At 34.1% G+C, this 22,890-nt stretch overlaps 1 protein-coding gene across 3 annotated transcripts in view; it reads right to left on the reverse strand.

The window, feature by feature from the left end:
* The window catches only part of RIC1 (RIC1 homolog, RAB6A GEF complex partner 1), a 127,978-nt gene that overhangs the window by 50,722 nt on the left and 54,366 nt on the right, over positions 1 to 22,890 (reverse strand). For 2 of the 3 annotated variants that reach the window (XM_036021660.1, XM_028529249.2), the window contains exons 3-4: positions 14,239 to 14,318; positions 2,441 to 2,548 (exon numbers count right to left, since the gene is read on the reverse strand). In XM_036021660.1, coding sequence (XP_035877553.1) covers positions 2,441 to 2,548; positions 14,239 to 14,318 — 188 coding nt within the window. Of the gene's footprint in view, positions 1 to 2,440; positions 2,549 to 5,128; positions 5,214 to 14,238; positions 14,319 to 22,890 lie in introns of all 3 variants that reach the window. The other variant, XM_036021661.1, reaches the window with a different exon arrangement.

Here is a 22,890-nt window from a genome sequence, read left to right on the forward strand (position 1 = left end):
CTCATTCAGTTCAAAACCATATATAGGAAATCTCTAGTATCCAGTAAGTATGTGTTACAGGTACTCATAATAACATTCCTCTAAAATGCAATTATTTTACTGACATTCTGAGAGAAACCTTAGAGATTTCCAATTACCCAAATTTGTAGATTAAAAAGTAGCACCTGACAAGGTAAACTTGTACAAGACAGCAGGACTTACTGGTTTAAGGGCTTTTTAATCCCATTTCCATGAACCACACAGTTTTTACCACCAGGTGGAGGTAGAACATTGTGCTTGTATAGCTCACCAAGTTTGGCACCCACAGACATTCAAAATTCCACATGCAACAAGTTACATTATTGAAAAGAAATCTATAAACTTAAATAAAACCTGAAGCAAAGAGTGTCTTTTGACCAAAGTGATGAATAACCTGATTTAATCTTTTGTAACCCTGATGACATTTAAGCAAGCAAAATCAAAAACTATACTTGTTCTGAGAAAACTCATATATTAAAAGAGAGATTAAGCCAGGCAGGACAAGTCAGCCACTTGCATAAAATTTCATTTAATATGTTCCAGTATCAGTACTGTAGTCCAACAAAATAGTGAAAGAAGCCTTTTATTATAACTGTGAATCAGAAAAATTTTCAAACATAGGTATTACATTCTTATAGTTCAATATATTCATGTATAGTACATCCATATAGTTCAGTATTTAGTAAGGATACATAGTAAAAAGTCTTTTTCCCAAAACTGTTCCCCAGCCACTCAGTTCTCATGCCCAGTTTATGTATTCTTCCAGAACAACATTCTAACACCACCAGCTCCTAAAAACAAATATTAGTATTATTGTATAGAGGACACCCACTTGTTTCACCCAACAACATATTTGGGAAGTTTTCTCCAGCAGAGTACCCTACTTGATTTTATAGATACATATTATTCCCATTTTATAGCTATAAGAAAATTTACTTAACCAGCTCCCAAATGATAGATATTTAGGTGGTTTTCAACCTTCTTCTACTGTAAGTAATGTACAATAAAAAATCCTGTAAGCATGTCATTTCTCCAATATGTATTATTATATTTGCAAGATTAAATCCTAGAAGTGGAAATGTTGTGCAAAGGCCATAGGTTTTGTAAATTGGATAGATACTGCTTAATCAATTTCCATAGATATGGTATCAATTTATATTCCCACCACCAATATAAAAAGTTCTCATTTCCCTACACCCTCCCCAAGACAGTATGTTACCTAACTGTTCATAAGTATCAGTCATTCATTTAATGTCCTAATGGTAATAAGTAATATTTTAGTTGGAATACAAAAATGAAAAAAAAAATGGCTTACAATTCTTTATCCACTTGTTCTACTGTGTCTTCTTGCTATAGAAAATGTGTATTATGAAAGTTGGCTTTTTGTGATATTCACTGTAAGTATATGTGCTTGTTTTTAGTTTCTGTTGACTTTTGGTCTTACTCATGGTGTGTGTGTGTGTGTGTGTTTTCCAGACAGGCAGATTTTTTAAAAATTATATACTTGAATTTATCAAAGTTTTCTTTCATAAGCTTACTTGCAGATATTTTGACAGGGAAGTTTTAATGATTCCTAATAAAATATATTTTGAGTTAGAATACTACTTTTACCATTTCTCTCATCATTTTCTTATAGCAAGTCTGGGCAATAGAAGTCAGAAATGTTGGCCATTTTGATGCCTAGAATGTTGGAATATTACCATTAAAATTTCATTACTGTGTATGACTAGGCTCAATAACAGCTAAGGTTCTTGGGGGTCCAACTTTAACCCTGGATTTAGTTAAAAAGAACTCTTTGTTTAAAAAAAACTGTAGTAAGAACTTTAAGTTAAAAAATACAATTTTGACAAGACCCACACAGCAGAGAACTAAAATGTCAAATGTGAAGCAATTAAGGAAACAAAGCTAAATTATAGGTAAAGTCGTTTGTTTTTTTCTACCAGTGGATGTCAAATAATTTTTGGTATTTTGGCATTCTTGCCTTCTTATCACAAAACCTTTATTCACACTTGGATCAGAAAACTCAGCTTTCTTCCATGTGCGTATACTTCCCCAAACTTACAAAGGCTATGGAAACAAAGACACTTTTCTCAACTTGTGTGATTTTTATCAGTATCTTTCTTTATTAAGTAACATGGACCATGTCATATGATTCAAACAATTCCAGATCTTAACTAAAACATAAATTCCTAAAATAACATATGGATGATATACCTAATTAATGGCATTATGATAATTTAAGTATAATAATGTACCATCTGTAAATTTTCACATTTTTCATAAGGATTAATCAAGCATTTCTAGGGCTAAAAATGTTATCCTCAATGAAAAGAAATGAAATCAATTTTCTTATTGGTAATGATTAATCAACTACATTGACTACTGTCATTACAAAATGCTCTATTTAACCAAAGCATTGTACCTCATAATGGGTGCTTGCAAATCCAGTATTTTCTTCATCTCTAAATTCAGTGCTGGAGCACACTGTTCTTCCTTAAAATGGGGTGTCCCCTTCATTTGTGGACTCCCTCTAAAAAAAAACAGCAAATATACAGGATTAAAGAGAAAGAAGTTGAATTCTCATTCACTCTGTGACTAACATACACCAATTAAATAAACTAAACTTAATCAAACTTATAAATCAGGTGTTCATCCTTTAGGTTCTCAAATGAAAAACAGGCCTAAATTTTATTATAGCATACATATCTATTTACCAATTAGAAATCAATGTGCTTGACCAATGTAACTTGTGTTGAAGTGGGAGTGAAGGGAGGAGAGCAAAGAATCTTAGGAAAAAACACAAGTTAAAAATGAACTCTTAAGAGAACCAGCAGACATTCTGTTTAAATTGAGTGATAGCTCTGAGTTGGGCAACTATGAAAGATATACACCACTCTATATAGTACACGCCCAAAGTGATTCAAATCCTCACCTTATCTTACCTTACTTACTCCATACCTCATCCTTCATTTCTATCCTTTGGGTATGTATCAGATTTGGTCAGATTCACGCATTCAATTAGATGTTTTACATAAAACTTGGCAATAAATAGCAAAATGGCTAAATCTGAAAACTCCATGGCATTAAATGGCTGCAACTAGAGTGGCTGGGTCAATGTCGACATAACCGCACTGTCACATGCAACCACTCAAAAGGACTATAAAGCTCTCCTGGAACCTTTATCTCTACATGGCATAGGACCGTCTTTCTCAACACCTATGCTGGAATTTCATAGCTGTCTCTTTTCTTAATATCAGCTATCACTTAATCTTGGCAACAATTAGCCTGCCTGTCATCTCTCCCTCTTCAGTCACCTGTAATTCTAGAAACCAATTTGTCACTATTATTAAAATTATGTGCAGTGAATCTAAAAGGAACAATAGCTTTCAAGGTACTCTGCTTTGTGAAAATTATTTTGATGCTCAGAAAGCTTTTAACTCACTTTTTAGTTTTAAGATTATTTTCCATATAGAAGCTTGGCGGCAATATAGTGACTGATGTGTTTAGTTTAGCTCTGGGAAAGGTATGTTTTATTTCCTTTGTTAGTGTATTCTAATGAGGTTTTCTAATTCTGTTCTCTTTCTGGAACTCCTACTAGGTTAGATACTGAAATTTATATTAACTTGTACTCTTCCCTTTTCTCTTGTACTTTGTCTTTTGTTCTATATCCTGGGAGAGCTCCTGAACTGTTTTTCCCATTTCTTTTTTTTCTGCTTATCATACTTTTCATTCCAAGAACTTTCTCACCCACCTCTTCCTTTTCTCTTATAGCATCCATGCTTTTTTGTTGTTGCTGCTTTAATTAGGCAATATCTGTATGAGGTTGTTAATTATCATTTCTTCAAAGTGTTTTTGTTTCCTACATTGTCAATTTCCTTTGAGTTTCCTTTGTTTCTCTTGTGTTTCTTTTACTTTGGAAACTTTCTTAAAGTAGCTAACAACCCTTGGCCATTCATGTTTACCACGTTAACAAGAACAAGCTAACTGTAAGCTCTGTGTGTTCAAGCTGGGCTTGCCAACTGGTGGACTTCAGGGTAATGACCAATTGAAATTTTTGTTGAGGTATTCAAATATCAGCAGGGCCTTTTGGGTCATTTTCTGGGGTGATTTAACCTCCCCAGGAAGGATCCCTCAACCCTACCAGGGATATCTAAGCACAGAATCCAGAAGTCTGAAGCCAAGTAGAGGAAACAGGCTTGAGGTCCTACTGCTCAACATTACAACTTTCACTTAATCCCCATCTTTAGTTTACTATCTCATCCTTGTCCACTAGTACATCTGGAATTCCTCCAGTTTAATCAGACAATACATTTTCTGTATCCTTTGATGTAGGACCACGAAATCTTTATTCCTTATTCAGATTTTTAAAATAATCTCTTGGTTTATGGCCTCTAAACACACTCCTACACTCTGTGGTATTGGTGCATCTAATTCCTGAGTCTTTCTAGGGTTTTACAGATCAAACAAGTTGCTTTTCATCAGTACCATGTAGGTAACCTTAGGCTCCAGGGTTTGATATTCTTCCCAAGTCATTTATTCTTTCTCATCCAATTTTTAGCTCAAGGGTTAGAGATACGTCTAGCTTTCATAACAATGGAAATAGCACATTTTTAACTTTTTGTTCTGCTGGCTATTTTCAAGGTAAAAGATGAAAACCCACTATTTTTTCATAAAATACCCTTATTTACTAAAGCAAAAGTATTATAAGAATTTTAAAGCAAATTTAGGTAAATCCTGACTTTTGAATGACTTCTATTATAAAATTAGAGATAAATTCCTCAGGTGAGTTTCCAACCCTTCTTGCAAACATACTAAAATGCAGTGAACTATTAAAAATTCCATTAATTTAAAAACCTCACTTTCTGATAAAAAAATATTACTTATAGTTCAACAATCTGAAAGTATAGATCAGATTTTTGGAAGAAAATCATGAAAGCTGAGGCTGGAAGTATAAATTAAACCCAGTTATAAAAAGCCAAACAAAACTCTCCAACTGGTGTAATTACATTTTTTCTAATTTCTTATAATATTGGACTTGATACTACTACCTCAAATAAATATACAGCAGTTTAGATGTGGCTAAGAGAATGACATTTGAAATTAGAAATACCTGGGTTCCAATCCAGGTTCTAGTTTTTATTGGCAATGATTTTGGAAAAGTCGCTTTCTGTGTTACTTTCTATGCTTTTGTTTATCTATAAAATGAGAAAAATGAGTTAGCAGGTTCTTAATAAGTTGCAGTTGTCATTGCTGTCTAGGTTGCCTTTTGAATAATTAAACATAATCAGCCTCCACTGGATATTTAAGACAACTTATGTGTGTTCAGAGAAGAAGGTAGTTCAAGAAGATACAGATTTCAAGGTGCTAGAGAGACAGGTGGAAAGTGGGCTCCAAATGTCAGGCCAGAGCTCTTGGACTTCATTTTGTGGGGACTGGAGAGCAATGAAAGTTTGTGAGATAAGGAATTAATTCCCTGAATATAAAGAGAACAACTAAAACTGAACAACAAAAAACCAAAGCAACCAGATTCAAAAACGGCAAAGGACTCAAACAGACATTTCTGCAAAGATGTACAAATGACCAATAAGCACAGGAGAAGACACCCAACATCACTAATCATTAGGAAAGTGCACATCAAAACTAAATGAGATATCACCACAAACCCACTGAGATGAGGACTATATAAACAAACAAACAAACAAACAACCAGAAAATAGCACTTCATCGCAAGAACATAGAGAAATTAGAGACCTTGTGTACTGTTCCTGGAAATGTGAAATGGGTACAGCTGCTGCGAAAAACAGTATGACATTTCCTTAAAAAATTAAAAATAGAATTACTACATGATACAGCAATTCCACCTTGGGTATAAACACAAAGGAACTGAAATCAGGGTCTCAAAGAGACACCTGAATACCTATGTTCATGGTAGCATTGTTCACAATAGGTAAAATGTGGAAGCAACCCAAGTGTCCATTGATACATGAATGCATATGCAAAATGTGATATACACATAGAATGGAATATTCAGCCTTCAAAAGGAAGGAAATTCTGATAAATGCTACAAAATGGGTGAACCTTGAGAACATTATGCTAAGTAACGTAAGCCAGTCATAAAAAAATAAACACTGTATGACTCCACTTACATGAAGTATAACTGTACACCTTAAAAACTGTTGAAATGATGAATGTGGTGTTATTTTACCACAATAAAAATAACAATAAAAAAGTTTACTGATGGTATCTTTATGAAATATTATTTTTCCAGAAATATTGATGTGTAATGTTAGTGTTTTTATATCTTGATAGTTGAGGTATTTGGATGATTTAGAGTAAGACTAACCCAGACTTTTAAAAAAAATTTTATTTATTTTTAGAGAGAGGAGAAAGGAGGGAGAAAGAGAGAGAGAGTAACATCAACATGAAAGAGAAATATCAATCAGTTGCCTCTGGCACATGCCCCAACCAGGTACCAGGCCTGTAACCCAGGTATGTACCCTGACAGAGAATCAAACCGGTGACCTTTTGCTCTGCCAGACCAGGCTAAACCAACTGAGCCACACCAGTCAGAGCCTAACCCAGACTTTTTTTTAAAAGTCTGAGACAAGAATCACATCATATCTGTTTTGAAAAGTAAACCTGGTATCAAATCAATGGATGGACTTTAGTATGTAGAAGAAAGATACTAAAGGGAGAAAGTAAGTTAGTAAACAAGTTTTTCTATAGGCAAGGAGAGGGCAAAAAGGCCCCTAATAAAACAGAGATAGGCAAAGTCTAGAGACACTGAAGAGTTGCCATCAATCAACATAACTTGATTACCCAACAAATATGAGAAATGAAGAAGAAATATTCCAAGATTTTCAACCTCATACAACTGTACAAAAGATCATGGTAATTAAAATAAATTTTAGAATAGCAACAGCACATTGGGGCTGGTGGAGAGAAACGAGTTAGGTGTAGCCATGATGAGTCTGATGCTGCGCCACAGGACATCTAAATGAATATATCCTGCAAGGTGGGCCTGAAGCTCAAGAGAGTGGTACTACGTTAAGGAAGCAGTATATGTGGACCTCATCTACATATACTGAATAATTAAAATGTAGAACAGAAGAGAACATAGAACAAAACCCTAGGGAACACTATAGCATAATTTAGGTATTATATAGTAAGTTAAAGTTTTGATTTAAACCCAATGAATGACATCTTTATGAAAGAGATGGCACTAACTCCATTTTTCAGACAAGTAAAATAAAACTCAAACAAAAGACAGCAACATGATTAATCCTGAAAGGTAAGGAAAGCCACTGAAAAATTTTATGTAGGGAAATGGCAAGTACTGATAAATTCTGTGTTAGAAAATTCATTCAGGGGAAAACCTTAAAAATGATTTAAGAAAATGTTATAAAAATCCAGGAGAAAAGTGACAAAACCCAAACTACAGGAGTACTGCTAGAAGAAGGAAAAGACATGAGGGATACATACAGGGCAGAACACAGGAAAATGCAGGAGGCAGAACAGAGTAGACTTGTTACAGACTTGCTATTAGAATTACTGAGCAGGCAGAGCAAATACACTCAAGTAAATGGTGGTGTCATTTCCAGAAAAAGGAAGTTGGCCACACATAGGCTTTCCCAGGATTAAGTTACTCAAAGATAAGAAATTTTTTATTTTACTTAAAAAAATTCCTCCCTTCTGACTTTTCAACTATAAATTAATAGATAGGACCTAAAATTTATTACATTAATATCTTCTTAACTTTCTTACCCATTAAATCTCACCAATCCAGAATGCTCTTCCCCTGGGTGTATGTTTTATTTTCTTACCTCTTAGAGATCTTTTTAAATGTCATCTTCTCAGCAAATACCCAGACTACCCACTCTATTTTTAAAGTTGTGTTTCCACTCTTTAGTCCCTTTCCCTGCTTTATTTTTCTCTATAGAATGTATCTCCTAATTTGCAATATATATATACAACATTTATTTATCATTGTATACTAGAAGAACACAGCTCTCTGTGTAGGATTTTTTGTCTTCTCTTCTTTTTCCTGTCCTTTTTTCCCACTGCTGCATCCCCAGTATCAGTACCCTTATCACAGACCTTTCTATGTTTTTTAAAAAGCTTATTGTTTATAGTATCACACATCCAGACAGCCTTCAGTCTGATGAGAACAGTGTGTAGGGAGGGCAGCTCTTTTAACACTTCTATCATTCTTTGGATTTAGGTGTGAGTCTCAGGACTGTGGACAATAGGGAGTAGTTTCATTGCCCAGAATTTGTACAATAACATACCCACAACCTTATTAGTAAGTGCTCATGCAATTATGATGATATAAGCTAATGCATACATAAAATATGCAAAGTTCAATAGCTAAAGGTTACACATGCACATTTATAGAATAATGCATACTGAAATTAAAAGTACATATGTGATCTTTTGAGAAGATCACAGAAATAAAGAAAAGAAAACAGTTAGTTTATTCTCCAGAAAACTAACACTCAAAACTTACTAGCAAAAAAAAAGTGGAGGGAAAACTTGCACATTTCTAACTAATTCAGACTTCTTTCCCTTCTAAACTTGATGTAAATCAGCACACGGTTCTTTGAAGGAGCAGGTTGTGTGTTGAGGTTAGAAGCCACAAACCTTGATTAGTTCTTCTTTTCTCGAATTCCACCTAGCACTAATTCATTCACAGTCTGCTGAAGTTTCACAGTCGAATGAAATATACTGGGAGTGGGGGGCGCAGGGAGTTTTGATAGTTGTTTTGGAGTGAATTTTTTCCAGTGAAAATAATATCTGTATTTTTAATATTTGATAATTAAATGTACTAAATTTTAGCACTACATTTTTTAAAAGAACTTTGGTGTCAATAAGCTGGTCTCTGACAAAAAAAAAGAGGTTAACAGGAGTGGAAAGATAGAATAAAGACTAAAATGTCTGCTTTCAACAAAGTATATATCATGATGACATATTTATGAAAATTACTTTCATTACTGTGAAATAAATTTGATTTGCAGCTTCAAGATCTACTAAACTCATATTTAAAAATAAACACTTGAACACATTCTAAAGTTGAACACAAATGATTTCTGATTTATCCCTGGCAGTTTTCTTCATTAATTTCACTGCAAGTTTCAAGATACAGAAAAACTGTCAGATGACGTTCAATAGATAAGTCTATCCACTGGTCTGTGTAACCCATATGAAGGGATAGTTTAATACACAACAGATTTATAAGCACAAAAAAGAGATAAAAGTGAAACATTAATCTTTAGGCATAAAAAGTCATTTAGTTAGACTGCCATCATTGCTGAAGGCTGACTCTCAACATCAACAGGAAGGATGCTGGAAACAATACCATGTGGAAACTATGGAAGATGATGGTATCTGACCTGCCTCAGGTGGAGCACAATGGAAAACGACATGCAGTCTGAGGTTAAGATGCTGTCACATAACACGGGGGAGCTGAGACACTCTGGAAAAACTCATCTGATGAACTCAAAGATTTCGCGTATAGAAACAAAGGACAACAGAGTTACTGCAACTGAGAAGACAACTACTAACTACTGGCCTCAATTATGATGCTTCTATTCTTCAGGACTGCAATAAACCGCCCCAGATCATTTCTCCTCTTTTTGATTCCCAATTTCCAAAATAAATTCCAAAGTAGCAGATGGCGAGGCAAGCATAAATACGTTTGAGGCAATACAGTGTTAGTGATAAAGAGCACAGACTTTGAAGCTAGAACACTTACATCTAAATCCTGAGCCACTTACTAGTATGACTATGAATGAGTTACTTGGCCTCTCTGCTGCAGTTTACATAATATGTAAATATGTATTACGTAATTATGTAGTAATTGTACCTACCTACCTTACAGGGTTGCTACAGGGATTAAAGGAATTTGAAAAAGTACTTAGAATAGCATTTTCAACTGCATAAATGTTTACAATGATACAGATGATGACAACGACGCAATGTCAAACCTAAATATTTTTTAAAATCTCCTCAACCTGTATATGAGCCACTATTTTCCAGGTTTTAAAAGTCTGAACTCATATAATCCTCCCAACAATTAAAGAAGGTATTTTTATTCCAATTTTAAAATAGGTTCTAAAGAAAAACTAGAAAGTTGCTGGACTAAGCAATTCAATTAGAACCATAGTTCAGCATGCAAATTACACAACAGGCTGACTCTAAACCCAGTAATTTGCTCTGCTCTGCAAAATGTTTCCCTGTAAGAGATTAAAAGAAAATTTATGCAGCAGTTACTAGAAGTTAAACTCTGGGTAAAAAGTACATTATTACCCAAATATAAAAAATTAAAAATCACTTAATACATAATATATATTATTTATGTAATATATAAATTCACTTTATGTATATAAAATCACTTAAAATATTAGAAAGTAAAAATTTGGTAAAGGAAAAAATATATTAACAATAATAGCAGCTGTCCTTTATTAATTTTCCCATGAGCTGGGTACTAATTTGAACATTTAACATGCATGATCTCACTTAATCCTAGGAAGTAATTACTACTGTGATCTCTTTCTATGGATGAGGAAACAGGTTTTGGAGGTATTAAGTAACTGATATAAGTCATACAGATGAAAAGAGGTGAAGCTGACATTCAATTCCAGGTCTATCTGATGCCAAAGCCTAATCCTTTATCCACTATTCATGCTGCTCATGCATTATTGACACGTATTAAAACCCAAAAGCTTCAATATAACGTGTATAAGAATACTCAAGTTAAAAATAAAAATAATGTTCTTTATTAGTTCTCTAGCCTAACATATGCAATTAAGTGGTGTCCCCTGAAGTCACTTTTTTAAAAAACATTTTTGGAACACAAAAGTGATTTCCAAAATACTATTTCAAAACACTGTGTGTATGTGTGTTTGTATAAATCATGTTAGTGGGTTGAAATAAAGAAAACAGTCTTTTTCAAGGATGCTTCAAGCAATGTTATTTCCCTACCCAGCCCACCTATAGTAGTAAAAATTGATCCACTTAAGTTCAGATTATCCTGATTATTGCTTTTTATCAACAGGAGCATGTCTAAATTCAGCAATACAATGAGTTAAGATGCAGTAGTTAAAATGTACAAGTAAATGATATTTTGGCACTGATTACAAATTCTTCAAAAGGCTCACAAATTATTTAGAATGGAAAATATAGTAAGCTTTATGCTACCCAAAAAACTGAATTAAAGATTTCTAAATACATCAACTTCCTATCGCAATGTCCATACCATTTTAACATTACAATTTTTCTGCCAAAAAGGTTTTTGTAGTAAAGATTTTTATTAAAAAATGATCAAATTAAATTCCATCATTAAAAATTTCTATTCTTCACAAAAAATCTGAAACTCAGAACTAACACTTCAATTAACACTATATTAATACAAAAAGAAGCAACTATAGCATCAAGAAAAATCTAGATAGTTCCCTAAAATCAAGTTCCCTAAAATAAAGGAAAACCAAGCTACATGACACTTTCCCAAAGTATATTCTGAAGAATATTAACAAGTGTTATTTGAAGAAGCACTTTCATAATGCCATTTAAAAAAATACGGCCTTCCCTTTATTTTAGATTTTTCAAATACACGGATATTTTTATTTCACAAGTAAATACTAGGTTGGCGAAAAGCCATTTAGTTTTTTCTTTAAAATAAAAGACACACTTTTCATTTTTACCAAGAACTTTATTGATTTGGATATCTTGAGTATGTCAGCCATTTCCCACTACTGGCTTCTAGTGGGAAGAGGCCATGGGTGCTGCTAAACATCTTCCAATGCATAAGACACTCCCCACAGCAAAGTATCTGGCCAAAATGTTAATAGTACCAAGAAACTTCACAAACCACTTTTGATACATTTGATCAGTCACAGCACCTTCTCCATACACTAGACAAATCTTTTTTTGTATTTCAATTGTGTTTTTACCTTTCTTAAAGCATAATGTGCTAAAAATGTTGCATATTTTCTCCCATCTTCAATATTAAAATGGCTGCACAAAAATTCACCAATTTTAATAAGTTGTTTTTAAATGCACGCTGATATGCAATAAAATCTAACAAAATTGTTTGAAATGAAACTAAAGACAACTAAGCACTACTAAAGCCATTGTACAGAAAAAACTAAACTAACTTTTTGGCCAACCCAATATAATGTATGAATATCAAAAATTGTGGAAAATTCAAGAATTGAAAAAAGCTGAAAAATTACTACAATTCTACCATTCAGGCACAATGACAATATATATTGTTCTAGCTTTTCTCTCTAGATGATTTTTGTTGTTTTGTTTCACAAAGTTGTGGTCATATTACATACATAACTTTGTGTGACTTATTTTTTCCACCAGGCATTATAAGATCAGATCCTCAAGTTTATAAATTTTTCTGAGACATTTTATTTAATGATGCATATTATTTAAGAATATACTACAGTTGATTTACAAACCAATTCTCTATTATTCTACCTTTGTGTATATCTACTAGAAGAAGTATATCTATTTCAAAAAGTTTCTCCAGAACTATTTTTCTTTTAAAGATTTTATTTATTTATTTTTAGAGAAGGGGAGGGAGGGAGAAAAAGAGGGAGAGAAACATCAATGTGTGGTTGCATCTCATGCATCCTCTACTGGGGACCTGGCCTGCAACCCAGGCATATGCCCCAACTGGGAATTGATCCAGTGACCCTTTGGTTCACTGGCTGGCACTCAATCCACTGAGCTACATCACAGCAAGGGCTATCCAGAGGTATTTTATATGCTAAAATGTGTAGTTAAAAAAAATTGTTGTATTTAATGTTTTGAGTTTTTAATGTTTAATTTGAGTTCTAATTAACACAGACTTCTCTTGCATTTGTTATATTTCCTCTTATGAGACTGCTTTTATCTTTTGAAATGTTACTGTTTTCTAGCTATTTAGATGACTCCTTTGTAAGAACAGTAAACCTTGGTCTTATTTCCTGTAAAAATTTCCCCAGTTTTTCACTTGCCCTTTTATTGTTGCTCTTTTTCCTGATAATTCAGAGAAATTTAAATGTTCCTATAATGAAATCTATTTTCCCTCTAATTTCTTACACACATAATAAACTCTTGCTGTCTTCCACTATCTATAAATGTAATGTTCATTTATATTCTCATACCCTTTAATGATTTGACATTCTTTTAAAAAAAGATGTTAGGCTTTAAAATTATATGTTCTTTTATTTCAAAAGTTCTTTCAATAAAATGTTCTTTCATTTCTAAAGTTAAAAATGTAATAAAAAATGAACAATGCCAAAAATACAGAACAACATAGTTTAAAGATCAAAAGTCCATGTTCCACCCTGGCCCAGTGGCTCAGTAAGTTGGAGCATCATCCCACACACCAAAAGGTTGCAGGTTTCGATCCTCAGAAGGGGCAAGTGTGAGAGGGCAACTGATCAATGTTTTTCTTGCAAATCCATGTCTTTGTCCCTGTCTCTCTCTCCCTCTATTCCCCTCTCCAAAATCAATAAAAACATATCCTTGAGTGATGATAAAAAAAAAAGTCCATGTTCCCTCTAATTATTTTCTATCCACATACAAAAAAATATACAAGAGCCCTGGCTGGTGTGGCTCAGTGCATTGAGCACTGGCCTACGAACCAAGTGGTTGCTGGTTCAATTCCCAGTCAGGGCACATGCCTGGGTTGCGGACCAGGTCCCTAGGTGAGGGGGCAGGGGGGGAAGCAACACGTGAGAGGCAACCGCACACTGATGTTTCTCTCCCTCTCTTTCTCCCTCCCTTCCTTTCTGTCTAAAAATAAGTAAATAAAATTATATATATACATATATATATGTATATATATAAGTATATATATACTTTATACTTTATATACTTTATATACTTTATATATACTTTATATATGTATATATAAAGACATTTCACCTCTTCCCCTCAAGATGGCTTAGCTCCTCCTTGATAAGAATGGGAGATTGCTAGATCTGGAGTACATCAGTAGTAATTCTGAATGTCCAAGAAAGTACATTTATTCAAGACTCCCAGGTTTATTTAACACAATTCTTTATTCACATAATTGCAGCTCAAAGACTTGATAATTTTTGAAACTCTGCTTTGGAAATGCTTGCTTAGCTTATTTTAATCACTTCAGACATCCTAGAACTGTAATGTTTTTGTAAATACAAAGTATGTATATCAAATATTAAAAGAATGAAAAGACAAACTTACTTGGGATACACTGGTTCATAAAGATACTTGTCCCCTCTTGCAGGCGTAATATGAAAAAACAAGATGTAGCCATTTGCCGTCTGAAAGATAAATTTTATTTACCATGAATTAAAGTATAAGGCTATGACTGTAACCCTAAGTTTTAATTGTATATATTTTTAATTTGGAAACACTTCACTCCTTAGAACCCTGTTTTGAAAAGCTACAGTCTAATTATACAAATTTTAACAATAACTGTTTTAAAATAACCCATCTTGTTTAATAACCCATAAAAAACATTTTTATATTTTTATGAAAATATTTCATGCACATGTCACTGAAATCAATAGTTCATTCTATATTGAAGACATTAATATTCTAAAATAACTATTATGGAATAATAGATGATAATTTTGCAAAATTTATACAACTTCTGGAACTCTGCAATAATTTGGCAAATATTTTTTCCAATTTTTAAAAACAATGTCACCTAGTAGTAACACTATGATAAAACTGTTAACTCTATTCAAAGTTTGTACAGTACAACTTTAGAATAACATAAATATTTCAAAATCAATTAAATGGTCTCTGACCTACTATATAATATACCACATGACACAAAATAAAAACAGAGCACATCTTCAATTTCCAAAATTTGAACATTAGTTTATTTCTCTAAGTTAACAAAATGTTTTAAAAATGTAACCTGTATTAAAACAATGCCATTATATGATCATGGCACATTATTTGTGACTTGTGAGGCTCAACAACCATTTTACATTTATATAAATATAGAAAATACTATATATAGCTGTTTCTAATCAAACATTTTTGGGTATAACACAGTAAAGTGGCAAATGTTTTGCTGAAACTACTTTATACTAATACTGTATTCTTACATTTTAGAAGCAGGTGGCCTTTTGCCCAAAGTAGAACCAAAGATAACTGAAAAAAACTATTCAAGGTTTCAAATTTCTTCCCAGTACTGACTTTCTGTTTTTTACTTAAAGGAATGCCAGAGAAAACATTTAATTTCTTTAGAAAAGCCAGAGGTTTTTTTTTAAGCTATAAACTTTGCTATTTCATAATGTATTCCAAACCTAGTTTAACATATTATGATACAAAAGGGAAAAAAGTTAAGATTACTTCAAATAAGATTATCATTCTAATTCCTCATGCACAATTTTATATTCTTCTAATGTGGAAAATATGGAATCAAAAGGAAAAGGAATTCCATCAAATCATATCAAATTTTACAACCATTATGGCACCTATACAGATTAGCAACTATTTAAGGTTTGTAAACTCTACTGTTACCTTATATAGGCTACGGAAGTAAAATAATATGGTCTAGTACTTATATGAATAACATACAAATGTCCAGAATATCAGTCACTCAAGGTCAAAAGTTCAACATTTCAGAGTATCAAATGCCAATAGATACTCAGAAATTTAGCAAGTACTTAGAAGACTACAATGCCAGGGAAAACATAGCTTCATTTTGCAGAAATTTTGCATACAAGTGTACTAGATGAAATTACAAATAATGGCTTCATTTACTATTTTGGTATTCTATATCAATCATCTTTACTAAGTTTCTGTGGGTTTGCATGTATATTAAAATGGTATATAACTTTCAGATCTTAATGACATTTATCATTGTTCTAAGACAGAACTGTTTATGAAAATGTCTTAAAGTTTTGGTAATAAACAATCATCCTTAAAAACTAGCATCTTTATGTAACTATACCAAATCTGTTATTATGCAGTGCTACAACTGTTCTTCTCTTCCTAGCCCAAAAAACTGCAAATAAGCATATAACTACTGCTTAATCTGTAGGCAACAGTCCTAATATGTTCTTCTAGTATTCACACACACCCCAAAACTACACTAATTTTTGAATTAAATGAAAAAGTCAAATAAACTACCTCATAGCACTCTTTCCTGTTATCCTGTATCTTTAATTTCTTTTCTCTAATGCATACTACTAGATTATATATATGGCTTTAAACACAGAGGTCCAACAACTTCTGTAGGCAACTTAAATGACAAGTCTTCATGTCCCTTCCTTTGTATTTCCATGACTCAGGATCATAGATATATACAGATAAAAGCTTTAAAGAGGATAAAAGAAGGAAATCACTACTTAAAGGATGGAGCAGACTTGTCTATATTAGTGCTACTTAGAAGAAAAAGAACTACAAACAATATTTTAAAAGGACATCAAAAATTCAGTCAGAGAGGTATGAATATTAAAGTTCAACACACTTTTTTTCAATTGCCATTCTGGTAATGGGGATTTAAAAAAAACATGCAAATTACTTCAACTAATTCCATATTTTAAAAAAGAAGACTGAAATCTGGAGGTGGTGGTTGATGACATTACTATTAATTGCCTGTTTACGTTTTTCTTTGTTCGGGCATTTGGGAAGTTTTCCCCTGCTACCCCAAATTAAATTATTTTATAATTGATGCATGACACATATACTATGAATGGTAATTTTCTGTAACAGGCAAAATTTAAATCCGACCATGTCATGAGGCAAATCAACTGCTGAATGTAACTAAAGCCTAAGCTGCAGGCAGCAATCCCAGTACCTCCCTCTTACCCTTCCTTATCCGTGCTTCTACCTCCCATGAATTCACTAGATACTTCAGAATTCCCAGTCTTAGAGCATTTTTTCCCTTAAGATATACCCTTTTTATTATGCTGAACAGAAAAGATTTACGCATCTGGCTCCAAAGATCTAAATAACATGTCACAAAGATTTCTGTAATAACTTACAAGATAAGGACTTGATTTAGAGATGCATCTTCTATCCCAAATACTGTTATGTCAGACTTCAAATAAGGCAGAAATAATGAACTGGCACTTATACATTCTTTATACTGGTTTGTAAATGGTGTTTTCTGTTTATTACACATGGTCAAATACATAAAATTAATCACCCAGTCACACCACTAAGATAATAACTAACATTTTTATATCTTTCAGACTTTGTACATTCACATACACACATTTAAATGGGAAACGATAAAACAGTTGAAAATCACACATACTCTCAAAAACAGGTGAATACCTTTTGACATAAACACTCATCAAAAATCATTATTCCTTAATACTGTTACATTGTTTTTACCAAAGCACCAATTAAAAAAACGGTTATCCCTCATACACTGCATTCTTCTGCATGTCTTCAACAAACTGTGCTGGAACAACTGGATATCAATATGCAAAATGAAACTGGATCCATACATTGCATCATATACAAAAATTAACTCAAAATATATCACAGACCTAAATATAAAACCTAAATCATAAACTTCTAGGAGAAAACATAGAAGAAAATAGGAACCATGACAAAACAAACTGATGAACTGGACTTCATCAAAATTAAGTACGTCAATCATTCAAAAAATAGTATTAAGACGCTGACAAAACAAGCCACACATATTAGGAGAAATTCTTTTGTAAAGCAGATATGTAATAAAGGAATTGTATCCAAAGTATATTAGGGATTCTAGAAACCCAACAATAAGAAAAAAACCCAATAAATAAAATGCACAAATAATTTGAACAGAGACTTGACCACTGAAGACGAGCAAATAGACAAATGACAGATGTTCAACAACAGTCACTAGGGAAGTGCAAATTAAAACTATAATGAAATACCACTACACACTGTTAGAATGGCTAAAATTCAAAAGGAATACCATACCATACCCTATATTGGCAAAGAAGAATGAGAATTCTCAGACACTGCTTGTAGAAATGAAGAATGGTACAACTACTTTGAAAAAAGTTTGGTATTTCCTTAAAAAGTTAAACATGCACCTATCTTATGATCCAGCTGTTCCATTCTTGGCTATTCACTCAAAAGGAAATGTGTGTCCAAGTAAGGATTTGTACATCAATATTCATGGGGCTTTTGGAACAGCCAAAAACTAAGAATAACTCGAATAACCATAAACGGATGAATGGATAAACCACTCTATTATATCCATAACATGGAATATTACTCAAAATGAACTGATTCCTGACAATATGCATGAAACTCAAAATAATTATGCTGAAGTGAAAGAAACAAGAAAAAAAAAGAGTATATAATGCAGGGGTATCCAACCTTTTGGCATCTCTGGGCCACAATGGAAGAAGAAGAGTTATCTTGGGCCACACACGTTAAATACACAAATACTAACAAAAGCAAAAAAAAAAAAACCTCACTGTTTTAGGTAAATTTACAATTTTGTGTTGGGCCGCATTCATAGCCATCCTGGACCATATGTGGCCCATGGGCCACGGGTTGGAGACCCCTGATTATTTTATGCTTCCACTTACATAAAACTCTAGAAAATGCAACCTAATCTGCAGTGACAGAATGCAAATCAGTGGTTGATTTTGGAAGGAGATGGGTCATAGCAGGAGGAATTACAAAAGGATACAAGGAAACTTGTGGGGATGATGGGTGGGTTCACTCGCTTGATTGTAGCAAAAGTTTCAAAATTTATCAAATGGTACACTTCAAATATGTGCAGTTTATTATACATCAATTGTACTTCAATAAAGGTATTTAGAAAAAAATGAAAGTGATAGCTAGATTTGTAGTGGAAACTATTGCTCCCTTGAAAAACTTCTACCACCACATGACAAAACCTCATCTAGCCTACTGGAGAATAAGAGGTCACCAACAAACCCAGAGTGGACAGCTCCAACCAATTATCCAATATGTGACTGAGGGCATGGGGGACCATCAAGCACCAGAGGAGCTGTTAAATGACTTGCCACATCAGTGACTACAGTGAGACCAGGAGAAGAACTGCTTGACCAAACCTAGAGCAAATCACAGGATGAAAGTGAACAAGTAGGTTTTTCAGAGTCCTTAACTAAGATTTGAAGACAATGGTTCAATAAATAATAAAAATGTGAAAAATAACAATCCTAACAAAAATAGAATCATACAATAATCACGTCTGAAACACCAAGATGAAAGGAAAAAAAGGAGATGAATGGGTACTGTGTACAGCACTGCCCTGCTCTGCACCTTGCTATATTCCACTCCATTACAATACTCTGCTCTCAGTAGTTATTTGGTGACTCTATACATTAACATGCTGGAAGGAAAAAAATCACAATTAAACAACAAGAATTCTAAATTAAACTGATGTCTTTCCCTATTCCCAAATAAAATATGTTCTAATTCATGTCACAGTAACTCAGGTTTCAGCAGACCAGACTATACTTCCATTTAACTAGGTGTGAAGGGGAATGAATATTAAAGGTAGCAGTGGGAAAGATTTGGAATGACAGGTTGGGGCCGTATCACAGGAGAGCCAGAATCTGAATACTATGCTAAGCAGTTTGGAGCACATTTTGTATGCAATGGCAAAGTATGGAAATAATAGTAAGAGCTGTGGAGTTCTGGCCAAGAGGGAGGCGTAGGTAGAAACCCTTCGCTTCCTCACGCAACCAAAAGGAGGATAACCAATTTAAAATCAAGAAACAAACAGAAGTGCCAGAAAATCAAACTGCATGGAACTCTGACAACCACAGAATTAGAAGAAACAGTCAAACAGAACAACCAGACCAGTAGAGCTACGAATGGAGAGAAACTGTGGTGAGGCAGCAGACAGTGGGGGCAGGGCTGGCTGCTGCGAGGTGGCAAGCTGCACAGGAGAGGCTGACTTAAAGGAAAACTCAGACTAAAGAGCTGACTGTGGACTACAGCAGCTGCTGTAGGGGGAGAAACTCCCAGTCTCACAGGAGAGTTCCTTGAAAACTGAGCTAGAGAAGAGCAGGCAAGCTGCATTGTTCCCTCTCTGGCCCCTCCCCCACGAGCAGTGCTGTAGCACAGCAAGGAGGGCTGCCCCGCCCAGGTGAATATGTAAGGCCCCGCCTCCTTACGACTTACAACTTAACAGGGCCCTGAACAAAGAAATAGGGCCAAAATGAAAGAACAGAGCAAAACTTTAGAAAGGGAGCTAAAGGAGGAGGAGATGGCCAACCTATCCGATGGAGAGCTTAAAGCCCTGGTAATCAAAATGCTCACACAACTGATTGAGCTTGGTTGAAAAATGAAGGAACAAATGAAAGATACCCAAAATGAATAAAGCAAAATATTCAGGGAACCAACAGTGACAGGAAGGAAACCAGGGTTCAAATCAACCATTTGGAACAAAGAAAGAAATAAACACCCAACTGGAACAGAATGAAGAAACAAAAATTCAAAAAAATGATGAGAGACTTTCGAACCTCTTTAACAACTGAAATGATCCAATATCTAAATTATAGGGGTGCCAGAAGGAGAACAACAATGGCAAGAAATTGAAAACTTATTTGAACAAATAATGAAGTAAAACTTCCCCAATCTGGCAAAGGAAATAGACTTCCAGGAAGTCCAGGAAGCCCAGAGAGTCCCAAAGAAGTTGGACCCAAAGAAAACCACACCAAGGCACATCATCATTAAGTTACCCAAGATTAAAGATAAAGAGAGAATCTTAAAAACAGCAAGAAGAAAAAAAATAGTTACCAACAAAGGAGCGTCCATAAGGTTATCAGCTGATTTCTCAAAAGAGACCCTGCAGGCAAGAAGAGGCTGGAAAGAAGTATTTGAAGTCATGAAAGGCAAGGACCTACATCCCAGATTGCTCTATCCAGCAAAGCTTTCATTTAGAATGGAAGGGCAGATAAAGTGCTTCTCAGATAAGGTCAAGTTAAAGGAGCTCATCATCACCAAGCCCTTATTATATGAAATATTAAAGGGGCTTACCTTAGAAAAGGAAGATAAAAAATATGAACAGTAAAATGACAACAAAGTTACAACTATCAACAAATGAACCTAAAAAAATAAAGAAAAACAATAAAAACAAAAACTAAGCAAACAACCAGAACAGGAATAGAATCAGAGAAATGGAGATTAAATGGAGGGTTTTCAGTGGGGAGGGGGGAGGGAGGAATGGGGTGAAGGTACAGGGAAGAAGAAGCATAATTAGTAGGCATTAAATAGATGAGAAATAAAAAATGGTGTAGGAAGCAGAGAACTCAAAGAACTTGTAATTCATGGACATGAACTAAGGCGGGGGTGGAGAGCTGGAGGGTTGAGGGGTGCAGGGTGGAGGGGGGATAAAGGGGGGAAATTGGGAAAACTATAATAGCATAATCAATAAAATATCCTTTAAAAAAAGAGCTGTGAGCAATTTAAGATGCATTTATAGTGGAGAAAGAAACTAGCTAAAAGTTTTGTGCTCCAGGCAATCTAGACAAAACATTAAAAGGCCTCTGCTAAGGTCATGGCAATGAGAATAAAGAGAAGATGACAGTAAACTAGAGACAGGACTTAGCAACATCTAAGTGACTAGATAGGAAAGCAGAATCAAAGCACTCCAGAGTTTTTTCCTATTATAAGGAAGATTACAACAAAAATACTTAAACACATATATCTAAATACACTGATGCTACTATATCAGATATAGTCCTAGAAATGAGATAGTACTTAACAGTGATTTCAATGCTGTGTCTGCCTGAATATCTATTCATTATCTAAAATTTTAGAAAGCTGTAGGGATAATTATGGCCTGGCATCATATTTATAAAAATAATATGCTACGTCTGATATTCAGAGAAAACCTTCTCCCGAAAGCTATGAACCAATTCTTAAAATGGTAAAAGATTTTCTTTCCACACCCCACTGAAAACAATGTCAGTGACATTCCTTTTTAAGGTACAAGTTGATAAGAGGTGGCTGTGGTTCTATTGGTGATACAGAAATAGAGTGCTGGATGTAACAGACATGTCAGAGCACACAATGATGATGCCTAGGTGGGAGAAGTCAGACAGTAAGAAAATTACATGGTGATAGCTGCTTCAACATGACTCTTCATTGCAAATTATTATGCAATAATTTGCAGAGTCATGCTGTATTGCTCTAAGGTCATATAGTCGTATATCTTTGCCTATACATTCTATCAATGACTTTTTATAAAATCAAGTCCCAAAGTACCTCCTAGGTTCAGCTTTATTCCACAATACCTAGTAAAATTAAACAACCATGCTAATAGTGAAAGGCAATAGAGCAGAATATTAAGACTTTGGAACTCCAGAACCAGGCTTCATGGGTTAGACTTCCATATTCAGCAATGTAATCTTAGGTATACAGTAGCTATGTAATCAATGGCAGGTTATTTAACCTCTCTACCTTCCCTCAACTGTGTGATGGGAATAATAAAATTACCTACATTCACAGTATTTTAATGAAGAATTAATTTTTTAAATGTATTTTTTAGAGAGAGACTCTAAACAGCCTCTGGGACAACTTTAAGAGGTACAACATTCACCTCACAGGAGTGCCAGAAGGAGAAAAGAAAGAGCAAGAAACTGGAAATCTATCTCAAAAAATAGTGAAAGAAATTTTCCCTAATTTGGTGAAGGAAATAGACATGTAAGCCCAGGAAGCACAGAGAGTCCCAATTATGATGGATGATGCAAAGAGGCCCACTCCAAAACACATTATTATCAAAAGGCCAAAGGTTAAAAATAGAGACTCTTAAAAGCAAAAGAAGTTAGTTACCCACAGGCTGCCAGATAGGAGTGGGGGGGAGGAGAGTGGATGAAGAGGTGAGGGGATTAAGCACAAATATGTAGTTATAGAATAGTCATGGGTATGTACAGTATAGGA

The sequence above is a fragment of the Phyllostomus discolor genome, chromosome 3, assembly GCF_004126475.2.
Source record: "Phyllostomus discolor isolate MPI-MPIP mPhyDis1 chromosome 3, mPhyDis1.pri.v3, whole genome shotgun sequence".
Classification (NCBI taxonomy): domain Eukaryota; kingdom Metazoa; phylum Chordata; class Mammalia; order Chiroptera; family Phyllostomidae; genus Phyllostomus; species Phyllostomus discolor.